General features: G+C 45.0%; 1 protein-coding gene across 1 annotated transcript in view; it reads right to left on the bottom strand.

Moving 5' to 3' along the window:
- Positions 1–16,791, bottom strand: part of Rhce (Rh blood group CcEe antigens) — a 61,497-nt gene that overhangs the window by 12,580 nt on the left and 32,126 nt on the right. The window contains exons 4-10 of the mRNA XM_023722538.1: positions 15,277–15,433; positions 13,885–14,051; positions 13,455–13,592; positions 9,828–9,955; positions 7,402–7,407; positions 7,176–7,255; positions 4,813–4,886 (exon numbers count right to left, since the gene is read on the bottom strand). Of these exons, the coding sequence (XP_023578306.1) occupies positions 4,813–4,886; positions 7,176–7,255; positions 7,402–7,407; positions 9,828–9,955; positions 13,455–13,592; positions 13,885–14,051; positions 15,277–15,433 (750 nt within the window). The remainder of the gene's footprint in view (positions 1–4,812; positions 4,887–7,175; positions 7,256–7,401; positions 7,408–9,827; positions 9,956–13,454; positions 13,593–13,884; positions 14,052–15,276; positions 15,434–16,791) is intronic.

The following is a 16,791-nucleotide window of genomic DNA, read 5'->3' as shown; positions in this document are numbered from 1 at the left end:
ACACACACACACACACACACAAATAAATAAATAAAATTTTAAAAAATAAATAAATAAATCATCTTCCTGGGCTCTTTGCTCTTGGTTCTCCACATAAATCTGACCAAAAACCACCAACAATAGCCATGCCACTACTTCAATATTCGACTGCTTTGAAATTTCTTTTGCCAGATTAATCAGTCCACCATGCTTAATCTCAGTCTCAGGCAGTCTCTGAACAGGAACAAAATTCAGACAAACTTTCTGCCAAGCCATAACACAAATCATCTGGGGTCCAACAACCAATGCAGTCCTTCTGCCCAGCAGAAACCTCCCCAGCCTGGTCTTTATAGACAAGGTTTCTATCAGCCTTCTGGTTTTCTGAGCTCTGACCAGAATCTCTCATACAGAACATCTGAAGTTGTTGCAGTGCTTCCCTTGTAGGCAACATTTCCAAACCCTCCTATCTCTTTCCATAAGTCATTCCCAAAAGTTAGTAATCCACATGATCAAGTAGTCACAGCAATGGCCCCACTCCTAGTGCCAAATTCTGCCTCAATTGCTCTTCTCTCATTGCTGGGACAAAATACCTGACACCCAAAATGAACGAAGGAAAAGTTTATTTAGCTCACAATTAGTAATTAGTAATACTCAGCTGGCTCCAAGACGGAGTGGCACATGGCAGAGAACAACCATTCTTGGCAGCAGCAAAAAGCAGAGAGGAAAGGGAGGGGCAGCAGCTCAGGTAGCTAGCAAGCCTCTCCCCTCCTCACACTGTAAAGCAGATTACCCACCCTAGGGCTAAGGCCTAGCCCTCACACCTGTAATCTCACCATTAGATCAAGAATCAGCCACAAACTCCAGAAGCCACCCCATGACCACATGAGGCTTTGGAGGAACAACTAGACACAAGCCATTAACAGTGGCAATACTTACATTTCTTGTTAATAAAATCATTGAAAAACAAATGTTCAGTAGAACACATATTTAGCATGCACAAGGCTTTGGGTTGGATCTCCAGCACAGCAATGGAAACATGGGGTAGTGTTGAAGGAAAACTGCAAATACTTATTCAGAAGCTAATGGGTGATCTTCACTATAATGTCGTCATCTCAGAATCCTTCCCAATGTTGAATCCTACCCTTGAGTTTAGCATGAAAACTTCCATTTTATTGTAACATTTCCGCACTCGAAGCTCCCCAGTTTGAACTTCTAGTTATCTGTAGGAGGAAAGTCAAGGGCATCTGGCTATCTTCCAGCCTTCCCTGACATTCCCAATTCATGGTCTCTCTCTCCTAGCAAGTCAGTTACTGCTGGATGACTTGGTCCTTCATAGTTAGAAATGTGCACATGTAAAGACCCAGTTCTCAGCCAAGTCCTTAACTTCTACACAGTCCTAACCCCAACCCTAACCCAGGGGCCTGCCTAGAGTAGATTCATGTAAAAAAATTCCTTGCTTGACTTCAGAAAGGCTAGTGGGAATACATTTTAAAAAGTAGATGTCAAGGAATTTTTGTGCTTTGCAAAGCATGAAATAAAGTACATGGTTTTTCAAAGAACTAATGGAAGCACTTTATTCTCTTAGAAAAGGCACAAGACACATAAAAAAGTGTTATAAAAATAAATTTCTATAAATTAGTATTTCCTTTTTTTTTTTTTTTTTTGTGGAACCGAGGATTGAACTCAGGCCCTTGTGCTTGCCAGGGAAGCGCTTATCCCACTGAGCCATCTCCTGGCCCAATTTCTATAAGTTAGTGCCTGGGGAAAAGATCATTGTAAACTATAGGGAAGCTGTAAATAGGTATATCTGGCTCCTTGAGGCTCAGAACTATGTTTTGTTTAGATTTGCCTCACGGTATCTCCCACACCATGTACAAGATTCGATCATTCATGTAGTGAAATAAATGAGTGCATCTTCATGAGCCAGATAGGCGAAGGATGAGACAGATGTCCCTGGAGGGGGCTGAGCGCCCCTTCCCAGCAATGCCAGACACAGTTGGGGCCCCCAGAGAAGGGATAGGTGAGTTGGTTTTATTTTTTGTCTATAGCATTGTTGCTTTGGTGCTGGGGATTGAACCCAGGGCCTCTTGCAAGTGAAGCCCATACTCTACAACTGAGCTCCCCTCCCCCTTCCCTGAGCTAGCCTGAATGTCCTTTCCACCTCTCGCTATCTGAAATATAATAAGAGCATTCAACAGTGTTTAAAATGTCTTGCTTGATAGTTTTTAAAAATTAATGCTGGGTTTATCCACTTTGCAAGTTTAAATCCTTGCCCCAATAATGGCTATTTGGCATCCAAATTGAAAGTGGCAGAATGCTGAACAAATGGTTCTACTCGACTGCAAGAAAAATCAGATTTCCCAAATAGTGGTGGCAGGGACAAAATGCTGCTCCCAGTAGCTGCCCCCAACATGTGCACATGTGGTGTGTCTCTGATGCCAGATGAACATGTGTACCAATTCTTCTGGTCTGGTACATCTACTAGCTCAGTCACCGGAGGGTAAATTACTTCATCTCCACAGGTCTCCATCTCCTTATCTTGAAGATGGAGATACCTGTTCTCATGCAAGATTGCCAGGAGGATAAAATCAGATAATGTTGCAAAACCACCAATAGTAGGCTTGCAATATGATAGCTACTATGCTTAAATATAAATTTGCATGTTTACATGGCGATTTGCATATTTGTGAACATTGCTACAGTCATTATTGCTTATTTTAATCTTCAAAACAACCCAGTAAGGATTAAAGGGTTTTTTGTTTGTTTGTTTTATTTTGTTTTTGTACTGAAAATTGAATTCAGGGTCTTTGCATTAAGCTACAGTGTCAGACCATTTTTTAATTTTTTTGAGACAGAGTTTCCCTGAGTAGCTAAGTCATCCAGGGTCTGCTCAAAGTTGGAATCTTTCTGCGTCAGGTCTCTATTATTTCACCAGTGAGAATCAAGGCACTTGCCCGCATAATATGCTGTAGAGCTGTGATTGCAATCAAGTTTGCTTCTAGGTACAAAATTGTTCTGTTTCACTTGCTGCTGAAGTAGGATTAGACAGGGTGTCTGAGATTTCCTTTATTCACCAAACGTTTGTTGCCCCTTGAATACTTGAGCTTGATATCTGATAACTGTCCTGTTTGTGATGTCCCTTACTGGTTGGCATAGAACTCAATAAATACATGTGGAATGAATGATTGGATAAAACCAGGTCTCTGATTCCTCTCACTAGATTATCCCCGTGCTGCTAAAGAGAAGAGAAGCCTCTGCTAGTTGAGGCAGGCTACACATGACAACATGACTCTCAGAATATTATGCTAAGTAGAAGCCAGACCAAAAAAAGAGATGTACTGTAGGGTTCCATTTATAAAGAAATATTAAAAATGCAAACCAGTGTACAGTGAGAGAAAGTCGTTTGCTAGTTGCCTGGGAATGGGACTAAAAGGGGCCCAGAGAACAATTTCCAAAGCACAATGGAATGTTTGCGGGTGATTGGTATGTCCCTTGTTTGTGGTGATGGCCTCATGGGTGTGTAAGCATGTTCACATGTATCCAGTTGTATGCCTTAAGTAGGTGCAACTCATTCATGTCAACTGTACCTCACAAGGCTGTTTGGAGGGATGAAATCAGATAATGTTGCAAAACCACCAATAGGAAGAGGAAGAAGAAAAGAGAAGGAAGTAGAGAAGAAGGTCGACTCTTTAGGATCCCTGGTAGTTCCCTGCTGGCACATAGTAAGAACGCCACTCTGTCTCTTTTTTTCTATCTTGGATGCTAAGTGAAGAAAAGATGCTTGGGATGCAGAAGGCCCAGCATCTGGTCTTCTCTTCCATTCATGAAGGTGTGATACTAAGCCTTAGCCTGACCCCTGCTGGCCAGCTTCCTTTGGCTATATTGGTCCCTGTACTCCCACTCTACCCAAGGCACAGGTTGGATGATTACCTGAGAAGACACCTGTTGTAGTGTTTTGTGAGCAGTGAGTGTAAGTCGAAGGGAGGAGGCATGGGAGGTGACAGGGATGTCTTGAGCACATGCTACAATGGAAACCAGAAATCCCCAGGAGCAGCTGAGTGCTATGTCCCTTTGTGAAATAACCCCAAACCCCTACATTAAAAGTTTCCTTGTGTCTACTAGTTTAGTTTATCAAGAGGTGCATTGTAAATGGGGAGCTGTAGCTCCAGCACCCTGGAAGGCTGAGGTGGGATCACAAGTTTGGCACCAGCCTGGAGAACTTAATAATTTACCAACTTAGGAAGAATCTTAACAGTAAAAAGTAAGAAGGGTTTGGAAGGCAACTCAGTACAAGGACTCTGAGTGAAATTACCAGCACCAGAAAGAAAGAAGGAAAGAAAGGGAGGGAGGGAGGATGGAAGGGATGGAAAGAGAGAGGGAGAGAGAGAGAGAGGTTCTAGGTTCAGCTTTTTCACTCACTAATGGAGATCTTGTACAGATCACATCTCTCTTGAGTATCTTCCAAATAGGGAGTTGGACTCAATGGCCCCCAAAGTTTCTTCCACTCTTGTGTTACTGGGTTCTATCCTCTTCCTGTCAATCAATTGGCCAACACTGATGACTGCCAATGGGGAGGGCAAGTGTGACCAATGGCCTTTCTTTCCTCACAGACCTTTAATGATCTTGAGTTATCAGGAAAGTGATAACTTTTATCAACTTCCCACTTCCCACCAACACACACACACAGTGAACTTGTTCTTCCCTACTGCTCTTTATCTCTTTTTTGTTTTTGTTTTACTCTCATAAATACCACATTAGCATATATGTCCAAAAATCTTTTTAAATTTATACATTCAAAATCTATCATGTGAATGAATAGGCTAAAAATCTTACCTCCCAGAAAGCTTGATCATCAAAATGCTTAACCATCTGAGGTGCTCTCCATATTTTGAGCTTTAGGAGCAAACCTTAAAACAACAATAAAGAACTATTAAAACACTTGCGGCACAACATTGGTATGTCAAGATTAATCAACACATTGGTTGTGGACCACAGCATCTGAACAGAAATCATTTCTCTTCAAGAGATAGACCAAAGGGAGCCCTGTCATGCCTGGGTCAGTTGCATTAATTCTGTAGCTGTCTTCCACTAGGAACTGGCAAGAGCAGTGTTCTCCAACATTCTCCAGAGGGTTGAAATGACACTGAGTAGCACCTATTAGCTTCGAGTCAGATGCCCTTCCCAAAACAGAATAGAAGGGCTGTGGCAGATGGTGACACTCCAAAGCTGACCCCTTTAAAATTCAAGAGCTACCGTGGAGAGCATCTCCCGCGAGGCTCACATGCACATGTCTATCTTCAAAAGCCCTGAAGCCTCTGCTACTGCAGTGAGGAACATCCTTTGCAACAGCTTGCTTTTGTTCCTGCTTTTCCTCTTTTTTTTTTTTGTCCCACCTCTACTCGGGTAACTTGACCCTACATATCCCATTAGCTTTGCAAAGTCAGCTGAATTTTCCAGGTTACATTGACAGCTTGTTTTTCCTCAGAGGCAGGAAAATCTGTGTCTGTCTCTGTCTCTGTCTCTTTCTGTCTCTGTGTGTGTGTGTGTGTGTGTGTGTGTGTGTGTGTGTGTGTGTAGCCAAGGCCTCAAACTCTTGGGCTCAAACAAAAGGATTGAGCCTTCCTGAGTAACTGGGGTGACAGGCGTGGACCACCACACCCAGTTATTTGTGTATTTTTAATGATAAGGGCTTCAGTGTATTAATAAGATTTACACGAGTAGGTGTGTGCTTAGTAAAATTCCCATTTTCATTTCAGAGTGTAGCCTTTAATTCATACTGGAACGCAAAGTGAAACAAGCATACTTCATGTCCAAAAAATCACTCAGAAATAATCACCTGCTTGAATTTTCCAGATAGCCGAAGCTTACTCATCCCGGATGAAAACTCAAATGAGATACATATTCTTATGAGACAACACTGAACATACTGAGAGACTTAAAAAAATCAGGATTGTCATTAGGAATATCCATTTTCGAGACATGCTGCGTAGCACAGAGAAGTACATGGTGGCCAAGAGTGCTGGCCTGTTCGCTCGGCAGCCTGAGTGTCTTGTGTTCTTGGTTCCAGTTTTAAGAATTTCTCTACCTCTGTTAAGCTCTCTGCTTTCCATTTTGAATTCTACCAATGTGTATTACCTATGGAAACATAACCCACCTCTGCTCTATTTCTAATCTACCCAAGTGGAAAACCTAATAACCACACTCAGAAGGATTGTTTCTTTCTTTAAAAAAAAAATTTTTTTTTTAATCTTCTACGTATTTATTTGGTACAGGGTCTTACTATGCAGCTCAGACTTGCAGTGATCCTCCTGCCTCAGCCTCCCCAGTGCTGGGATTACAGGCATGCTCCACTATACTCAGTTTCAGTGGCTGGCCCAGCATGAGGAACCAGGGATCAAGCCCAGGTCTTTGTGCTTGCCAGGCACGCACTTAGACTGCTGAGCTATCTCCCCAACGCTTAAAAGGTTTGTTCATTACATAAATATGGACAGACACCGAATGTGTGGGTGGAGGTGCCTACTAATAAGATAAATGCTTGACTTTAAGGGGTCAGTTTGGTCCTTCCATTGTCCAGGCTTATTTGTTTTGGTGGTGGTGGTGGTGGAGTCTGAAATGCTAAGGATGAACCCAGGGCCTCACATACACTAGGCCAGTACCCTCTTGCTGAGCTACGCCCCACCAAATCCTATTTGGTTTTGGTCTGTCTGCTTTTTTGTCTGTTTTTACCTTTATGATACTGGAAATAGAGCTCAGGGCCTTCACACTGAACTACATCCCCACACCTTTTTGAGTTTTTATTTTGTGATAGGATCTCACTAAGTTATTCCCTTGACCAGGCTGGGCTACACATTTGATCATCCTGCCTCAACCTCGAGAAGTGCTGGGATTACAGTCATTGCATGGCCAGCCCATGTTGCTTTTAATCATTCTAATGTCCCCAGTGGCAGAAGCTCATTGAAGAAAGACTGCAGGTCACTGAGGAAGGTCTGAGAGCCCTTTCAGTTCTGAAAGGATGTAATTCTGTGTTGTTTTTTAAAGCAAGGATTGAGTCCTTTGTGACACTGAGCTGGAACTGACAATGTTGGTCCATGGTCCATGGGGATGGGAAGACAGCACCTACAGGGTCATCCTGGCATGAGCTCTGGCCCTCACCCTTGGCCCAAGGCAGTGGCAGAAGAAGGGAGCATCACACTGACCTGTTAGGAAACCAGAGCCCATACCCATTGCCATCGCGAAGCTGAGAGCGCCAATGTCCATGAGCATCATGTAGCCAGTCCTAGAAAAGACAAGGCAGAACTGTCACAGAGGCATCATAGTGTAGAGGTCAAGAGGAGGAGAAGGACTGTGGGCATCAGGAGTACTGCTGCAGGAAGGACCATGAGGAGCCCAGGTGTCCTCTCCCCGGGGGCGGGGGGGGCGGGCATTCCCCTGTCGTTTTCCAACAGACATGCAGACATGTAATGGGGAAGAAGGAGGTCCAAGATCCACCTTGGTGTATTTTAATCTTCAGACACCACAAATAATAAGGTAGACTATGAGTCAGAAGACCCAAGTTGAAGTGTCACCAACTGGTCACTTACCCCCTCAGAGCTCCTGGATTCCTCAATGTCCAATTAAAGATGAAGGAATGGGCAAGACGGGAGATAGCTTGGCTGGCAGAGCATCTCCCTTGCCCTGCCCACTCCTGCCTCTGGAATTATTTTCCAGTGCCCTTTCTCTCAGGGCCATCCCAGAGCACTATTTTCAAAACTCAACTATGTATTAAGAGGACCTTCGGTGCTGAGTGCAATTTTCCCAAGGTTTAGCCTGTGCCTAGGCACTGCTATGAGTAATTGCACAAATCAAGCCAGTTCGTTTTTTTTTTTTTTTTTCAGCACCAGGGATCAAACTCAGGACCTTGCACTTGCCGAGTGGGCACTTATGCCACTGAGTTATCTCCCCAGCCCTAATTGAGCCAGTTTTTAGGCCTTTTCTGTTTCTTATTTCAACAGCATCACAGGCAGCTGGGCAGCTGGTGTCCCTGTTTTGACAATAAAGCACAGCTCAGAGCCTGCCATAGGTTTCTGTCTGTCTCTGTCTGTGTCTCTGTCTCTGTCTCTCTGTCTCTCTGTCTCTCCTCTTTCTCTTTCTTTTATTCTTTCTTTTTTGGGGGTAGGGGGTGAGGGCTGGCTCAGGAATGTCTTCAGGGCAGGTGTGAGGGAACTGAACCACAGCATCCTGATTGCTTTGTTTAAGCAGTCACTTAAACAACTGAGCTATTGGGCAGGCCCCCTCTTCCTCTTTCCTTCTTTTGCTATAATGGGGCTTGAGCCCACAGGGCCTTTGCACTGAGACATATCTTCCGCTTTTTTAATGCCCCTTCTTTCTTTAAATTTTGAGTAAGTGTCTAACTATATCACCTAGTCCAGGCTGGGTTCAAACTTATGGTCCTCTGCCCTCAATCTTCCAAGGGATGAGGTTTCAGGTGTGTACCACCACACCCAGCTCAAAAAATTCTTAAACTGGTCATAAAAAAAGCTAAAACATAGGGAACATGATCAACTGGACTACATTAAAATTAAGCACTTGTATTATCAAAAGATACAAGAAAAGGAAAAGTAACTTACAAAATAGAACATAATATATATAAAACAAAGGACCTACACTTAAAATACATAAAGAATTCTGAGCTTAGTGTGGTGGTGCACACTTGTAATCCCAGCACTCAGGAGGTTGAGGAGGAGGATTGCTATGAATTCAAGGCTAGGCTAGAATATATCATAGTGAGTTCAAGGCCAGCATGGAATACACAGCAAGACCCTGTCTCAAAGAGAGAGAACAGAGGAGAGAGAGAGAGAGAGAGAGAGAGAGAGAGAGAGAGAGAGAGAGAGAGACAGACAGAGACAGACAGAGACAGGGACAGACAGACAGACAGAGAGACAGACTGAGATAGACAGACAGAGACAGAGAGACAGAGAGAGAGAGAAAGAGAATTCTCACAAATCAATAAGGAAGAGAACACAATAGAAAAAGGTCAAAGAATTTGAACAAGCATTTCATAAGATATACAAATATCCAAAAGGCCTATGAATGCATGTCAGACTGTTATTCTGCCACCAAACTCTGTCCTCAGCTTGTTTTTTGTTTTGTTTTGCTATTTATTTATTTATTTATTTATTTATTTATTTATTGGAATTAGGGATTGAACTCAGGCCCTTGTGCTTGCCGGGCAAGCACATATTCTACTGAGTGTTTTAGTTTATTTTTTGAGATAGCCCTGCCTCAGCCTCCAGAATAGCTGGGATGACAGGAGTGTGCCACTGCACCCCTTGAAGTATTCTTTTTAATTAATTGTTAGGGGAATTAAAATTGAAAGAGCGGGCCGATGGCTGAGGGGTTTTCCTGCATGGACTTACTAAATCCTTTGAACCATGCAGCGCAGGCATCGCGGACTCCATTTCCCCTGGGGAGCCAGGGCTGGGGGAGGCTCGGTGGTGTGTCTAGCCAGGAAGCGATGAGCACTATTTCAAGACCAGTCTGACTGCGCAGCGCAAGCTGTCCACCTTGGCCTCAGCCACCATTGCTCGCAAAACTGACCCAGTAGGTTTGGGCCAGACCCACCGGGCCTGTCCGCATTGTGCAGCTCAGGACTTCAAGCCTCTGAGCAGCAGATTAATCTGCCCCTGTTGGGAGGAAGCGGCCTGGAGGAGCAATAATGCCATCAAGCACGGTAAGAATTTCTGAGGACATCAACCACCAAAAGTGCCCTGATTCTCTGGCCCTGAATGCATTTCCCCTCCATGGGGCTCTGGGCTCATCTGATACGGAGCCGGACAGGTGTGAAGGAAGAGTGGGGCCTCAGAACTCACCCAGCGATTCCGGAGCTCGTAAGCACTGTCAGCACAATGTAAGCAAACCCTCCCAGCAGACCTGGAAAGGCAAAAGTGTAGTGCACGCCGCTGTGGTCCTGGATCCCCAGCACACTGTTAAGGCACATCTGGGGACAAAAGGCATTATGAGCAGCTTGGCAAGTGAGACCCAGACCCCCACCCTAAACCCCACCCCACTTCGCTGGTCACAAATCCTTGGTATCCAACACTACCAAAGGGGGATAACAGGAAGGTGTGCCCTCCGCAGACTTGAACATGCCTCTCCTGGAGACTCGTTACAATGCAGACAACGATTCCATGGGGTGAGGAGTCCTCAGGTGCCACACTGCTAACAAACTCCTGGGCCATGCCCCTGCTACCAACCCACACTCTGAGCAGCAAGGGGTGGGTGCAGGCACACAACACATTCAAAGCTGATACTCCTGTGTTTGGGATGGGGGCAGGGGCTGTCCTGGGGCAGAAGGATGTGTAGGACGTTTAACAGCTTCCCTAGCTTCTACCTTCTATGTGCCAGTAGCGACTCACTTAATTGCACCAACCAAGAAGTCTCCAGATATTGTCAACCGTCCTCTAGGGTGGAATGGGGCTCAGATACATCTCGGTCTAGCCACATTTAAGTGCTGTCATAAAGCAAACATGCCTGGCCACTGGGTATGGTGGCCCAGGCCTGTAATCCCAGCAATCAGGAGACTGAGGCAGGTGGATCTCTGTGAATTCGAGACCACCTTTGGCTACCTAGTGAGTTCAAGTCCAGCCTGAACTGCAGAGTGAGAGAAACCCTGTCACAAAACAAAACATGTGTTTTACATGGTTGATGAGATGAAAAGTCAGAAGAACTTGACTGCACCCAAGATGCAGTTCTGTGCTCCCTCCATCTCTTCCCCAGTCAAATGCAAATTTCATTGGGCTAGTCCCCTCCTTAGAATCCCCACTATCTTCAGAAAACAAAACCAGACTCCTCACAAGTCCAGGAAATGGGCCCAAGCACCACCCATCTGTCCAGGCTCTAGTATCCCCAGACTAGGGATAGAGTGGGACCCCAAAACTTTGGTGAGGAGAAATCTCTGTTTCTTGGTTGGAACACAGGCTTTCCTCAACCGTTGAATCTTTGCGCACACTGCTCCTTCTGCTTGGAATATATCTGCCACTTCCTTGCCTGGCTAACACAGCTTATCTGTCACTGCGTGGCTCACATGTTTGTTCTGTGCTCTGGGAAGTATTTTCTGACCTGACCCAGTCTAGCTCAGATGAGCTCTTATGGCAGTTGTCAGACTGCACTGTATATATTTGTCCTTTGCCTTCACTAAACTGTAACTTAGATGCATAATAAGTATTAGAGCATAGTTCTGGAAAGCCATCTTCATGGCTCGACTTAGAGACCCTTGGCTCCCCAATAATTAAAAATATGTTTTAGTGTCTTTACTTTCACCGTGGGTTGCACTAAAAGTGGTAGTTTGGAATTAACTTGGCGGGAATCCAATAACATAACTTTGGGATTACAAATATTAACTTCTTGGACTCAGAGGAGAACCTGAAGGGGACTCCTACAATTGGTGCTCAACGTGGCTGGATCGCACAACCTTCTCAACACAATGACCAGTAACCAGAATCACCTGCAGCTGACCCACTGGACCTTGCGTGACCCATTTAAAGGACTCTACACATTCCAGATGGAGAGAGTGGTATCAGTGGATAACAGCAACTGCAGCACACAGGTTGTCTTACAACTTTGATGGAAAATAAAACTGATTTGAGGGGTGTGCTGGCTCAGCTCACACTGAGGGCGGGGCTGGCGCGGCATGTGATGCCTAGGATCGAGCCGTGGTTCCCTGTGCCCGCCTAAGCTTTCCTAAGCAGGTGCTTTTGACTGCTGAGCTATCTTACCGGCCCCTGATTTTCTAATGATTGAGAGAATAGTATTTGAATCCTGAGTATAATAATGGATTTTTCAATTGCAAAGTTCATTTTTATTTTTGAAAAAAGATTGAATAGTAAGATCATGTTAACATCAAAGACTTATAACAATTGTATTTTAATTGTGTCTCTTTAAATATGTCTCTATGTGTTTCTCTTTATCCTTGTAATTTTTCAGATATAAATTTACAGGAATTTGTCAATTCCTACTTTACATTGAGGTAAAAATGTATATTTCATCAGCTAAATTTTTTTTAAAAGTATTAGAGCATAGCTGGTGAATGAATGAATAATGGATGGATGGATGGATGGATGGATGAATGAATGAATGATCTTTGAATAAAACCTCTACCCCTTTCCCATAACAGAGTCAAAGTAACTGAGGCACCAAGAAAACAATGGGCACCAAGCCAGACATCCAGCATTTTCTCTGCCTGTCCTCCTTCATCTCAAGGGTTCAAAGCCAGAAGAAATAAAAGACATTTGTTCTCTCTGTACAGACAAAAAGCAGACTATCCTATCTTTGGTCAACTCAAACTACTGGTAAATTCTTCTCTGAGTCAAAACTGACTTCTTAAATATCCACCATATACCTAAATTCAGCCTTCAAAAGTCTGCTTTTTTCCCTCCAAATGCCATAGGATTTGTTGTCTCTAAATATTTCTTTTAGGAGCACATTATAACCAACTGACTATAATGGAGTGTTCTGGTATAATCAGTTAAGTACTGAAAGAAAAGCCACCCGAAGAAGTAAACTAATCAGAAATGGGCATGAAAGCACCAGCCCGATAGCTCAGTGGATTAAAGCGCCTGCTTAGGCAGACACAGGGCCCAGGGTTTGATCCCTGGCCTGCCATGCCAGCCCTGCCCCCACAGTGCACTGAGACCGCAAATGAGAGTGGATGTGGCAGCGCACTCCTGTAATCCCAGCACCTGGGAAGCTGAAAAACAGGATCACTGCAAGTCCAATCTGTGCAGTGAGACCCTGTACTAAATACATGAAAGAAAGAAGGAAAGAAAGAAAGAAAGAAAGAAAGAAAGAAAGAAAGAAAGAAAGAAAGAAAGAAAGAAAGAGGCATGAGCTGGATTGTCAGCCTGGCACTGTCTGCTCGGGGTACTTCTCTGCCTTCCCTCTCTATAAGGCAACAAGCCTGTACGTGTGGCCTGCCCCTCCACCCCAGTCCAAAATGATGCATTCCCTAATTAAACCAATGAGCTCCTTCTCCAGAAAATTTGGAATTGGCTACTTTCTTGAAGCAAAAGGCTAACCAATTCCCCCACTTGGAATAGGAGAAAAGGCAACAGGTCTCCAGAGTAAGAATAAAGTCAATGTTCAGGAAAGCCAAAGGAAGAGCAGAGACTTCTCAGCCTTGCCCCATCAGCACGTCCCTACTGTCAGCCGCTTCTGGGTCGCCGGCAGCACCTCTGACCATGGGTCCTCCGATACCTTAGTTACACTATAGCAAGCTCCCTCTCATGCCCAAGCAAACTTGAACAGGTCATCTTACTGGTTCCCCAGCACCCTAACAAGTGCACCACCCATCTATAGCAGGTCCCTCATCAGACTCTGAAGCCAATGGAGGAAGCGCCAATGTAGACCATGGCACCCATGGTAGCTCCCCCCACCCCATCAACCAGTGGCCCTGCTGGCCTCAGCAAAGCAATGTGGGTATTAGTTGCCCAATTCCTTACCGACAGGCATCTGGCTCCCCCGATGGAGATCAACCCAGCCAGAAGGCCCAGCACCATAGCAATCCAAGGCGTGGAAATCAGGTGACAGGAGGCCCCCACAGCCACACCTCCAGCCAGGACTGCATTGTGAATATCAATCTGCAAAAAAAAAAATCTTGTAGATGAATGAAGTGGGGCGCAGAGAGCACACCATTCTGCCCAGAATTTCTCAACAAGCTGGCAGAGAAGCAACCCTATAAAACCTTCCTACTTCACTGACCCTTGAAACCATCACTGCCCCCCTTGGGTTCATCTCACTCCCACCTCTTAGGCTCAGGTAGCTGTCACGTGACTGGGAAACAGAAGTGATGCTGGGGACAGGAAGAAGCATCAGTATGTGTGCAAAGCCTGGCACCCCCAGGTGCTGCCCAAAGAGTGGCTCCCTTCTTACCATGTTGATCTTCCCTTCACGGTGATTCAAGGCTGACACTGAAGTGGCTGTGACTGTGCTGACCGCAAGGGCATAGTAGGTGTTGAACACAGCATTCTTTTTTTCATTTGCAATGTCCAGCAGCGCGGAGTTGAAACTTGGCCAAAACATCCACAAGAAGAGAGTCCCTGCAGGATGGAGGGGGCCATTGGGCAGAGCCTTGCTCCTGCTCAAAGTCCTGAACCTCCAGGGCTTTCAGAGGAGGAGAATCCTACAGCTGGCAGGTCTGTACTTGGCCACTTTCTTGAGGCTTGGCTTGGGGAAAGTCATGACTCCTGTCTGAATCCTCAAGTTGGTGGGGACTAGCTTATATATTTTACAAGCAAGGAAAATAAAGCCTGTAGGCCGGGTGTGGTGGCACACACCTATAATCCCAGCACTTGGGAGGCTGAGGCAGGAGTGCAGCTGAGAGTTTGAGGTCAGCCTGGGCTACAAAGTGAGTTCAAGGGCAGTCTGAATTGTATAGTGAGACCCTGCCTCAAAAAGACAAAAATAAACAAATAAATTAAAAGACCTACAGACTCCAGGACTCCTGACTCCTGTCTGTAACGTCCAAATTCTTACTTTTAAAAATTACTACACTGCTTTAACTTGGCCCTCCAGGCTGATGTTTATGTGCCTGCTATTGGCCAGCTGGCTGGCTGATTTTCTTCCCGCCACCTATAGTTATCATTTTCACTGCAGTTTTGCAAAATGCAGCATTGTTGCAGTTCTCTTCCTACCCCTGTGCTTATTCGCAGACCCTGCTTTCTTCAGTGTTCTACTTTCCTGTTTTCAGTTGAGGACCAAAGGATTAGATATATGTATTCAGACTCCAACAGAAGAAGTCTCTCCTGCCAATGGAATATTAATGAAGAGGGGTCCCTAGAAAAGATGTTCAATCCAAAGGTAGGAACTCAACAAACATTCCTACAGAAAGATCTCAGGCACTCAGGTAAGAGGGTAATAAAGAGAATATTCTATACAGCATTTTCTTTCTTTCTTTCTTCTTCTTCTTCTTCTTCTTCTTCTTCTTCTTCTTCTTCTTCTTCTTCTTCTTCTTCTTCTTCTTCTTCTTTTTTCTTTTCATTTGTGTATTTGGTGCAGGGTCTCCATACGCAGCTCAGATTCATAGTGATCCTCCTGTTTTCAACCTCCCCAGCGCTGGGATTACAGGCCACAATGTGTGCCACAATGCCCAGACTCTGTCGATAGCTCAGTGCTTCCCGGGACTGGGGGTCGAACCTTGGTCCCTGTGCTTGCCAAAGCAGGTGCTTTGTCTGCTGAGCTATCTCGCCTTCCCCATATAGCGTTTTCTGAACCTCTTGGCTCCATCCCGACAGGAGACCACCCACCTGCCCACCTCGTCCTTACCCAGCATGGAAAACAGACTGGGGTGTGTGACCGGCTCTATATTCTCTGCCTGCACTTTCTTCTCCTTGGGAAGAGACCCCGAGAGGCACCGGGCCACGGCCAGCCCAAAATAGGCTGCAAACACATGGATGTGCATCATGCTTCGGTGGTCGTCCATCTGCAACAGAAGGGAGAGGAGCTGTAAGCGTCTTCTCTGCCCCTCATCAGCCTTGAAGTTCCTGCGAGAAAGTTCTGCACTTCCTGTAGGAGGTTTGACTTGAAGTCCCGAGACGGGTCCAGAGCTGATCTAGCTCAGCAGCTGGCTTTCCCCGAACCTGCTTGCAGGCACTTTAATAAGCTCCTACCTGCTGTTGGCTGAGGTCCACTTTGTGGGGTAAAAAGCCTCATAAACACACACCTACTTCCTCCTACTTCCCCGCAGAATTTCAACTCAATATGAACTTATGAATGATATATAAACTTTGTCACATGAAGCAGCCAGACTTCTTAGCCTACCAAACTCAAGTGTTTAGTAAATTTTAGGCACATGCTAATTTTGCTCCATGAATAGCAAGATTAGAGATCCTTAAGAACTCACTCAGTGAGCTACTGGTAAAGGCTGTCAGCTGTGCTTTCCAAAAATATTCAGAACTGGCAGCATTTTTACTAGCACCCCACCTTGGCTGAAACCCCCAACACTCCTACCACGAATTCCTGCACCACCATTTTTCCCGCATTTTTCTCCCAGCAGACAGAACAGGGGCAGGATGCAGGAATGTCCACTCTGAGCGCAAGCAACAGTACATGTATCGTCTATTGAGGATTCCAAATGGTACCAAAGCCAATCAATAGTCCATCTGTGTGTATTTTTCTGGTGCAGGAGATTGAACCCAGGACATTCCTACTGAATTACATTCTCAGCCCTTTTAAAATGTTGTGAGGGCTGGCCAGATAGGTCAGCAGACTAAAGCGCCTGTTTAGGCAGAGCGCAGGGTTCAATCCCCGGCACCACACACGGTGCCAGCCCAGCCTCTGGGACATGCTGAGACAGCAACTGAGTGTGGGCATGGTTATGTGAGCTTGTGTAATCCCAGTGCTTGGGAGGCTGAAAGCAGGAAGATTACTACTAGTCTGATCTGTGTAGTGAGACCCTCTAGACTCTGTACTAAATACATTAAAAAAAAAAAAGTTTTGCCTTGAGACAGGGTCTTGCTAAAGCACTAAACAGTTGTTCAGGCTAGGTTTCAACTTGCCATCCTCCTGCCTCAGCTTCCCAGAGTGCTAGGGCTATAGGCGGGGCCACCACTCATTTGGCTCCATCTACTTTTCATTATCATGATGTGCCAACACTTCTTTTTTTAATTTTAAAGAGAAAGTAAAATAAAATTTCACAACAAGGTAAAGGAAGAGAACAATGTTTACTGTTATCTTCACATTAGTTACTCAGAGCACAAGATATTGGCATTTAATTGTCCAAACAATATTAGCATAAGCCTTTCTTTTCAATGAACTAAGAAAAAATATATCATATATATA

The sequence above is a fragment of the Octodon degus genome, unplaced genomic scaffold, assembly GCF_000260255.1.
Source record: "Octodon degus isolate 3935 unplaced genomic scaffold, OctDeg1.0 scaffold00092, whole genome shotgun sequence".
Classification (NCBI taxonomy): domain Eukaryota; kingdom Metazoa; phylum Chordata; class Mammalia; order Rodentia; family Octodontidae; genus Octodon; species Octodon degus.
Note: the sequence above shows the minus strand (reverse complement) of the source record. Positions and strands in the feature narration are given on the sequence as shown.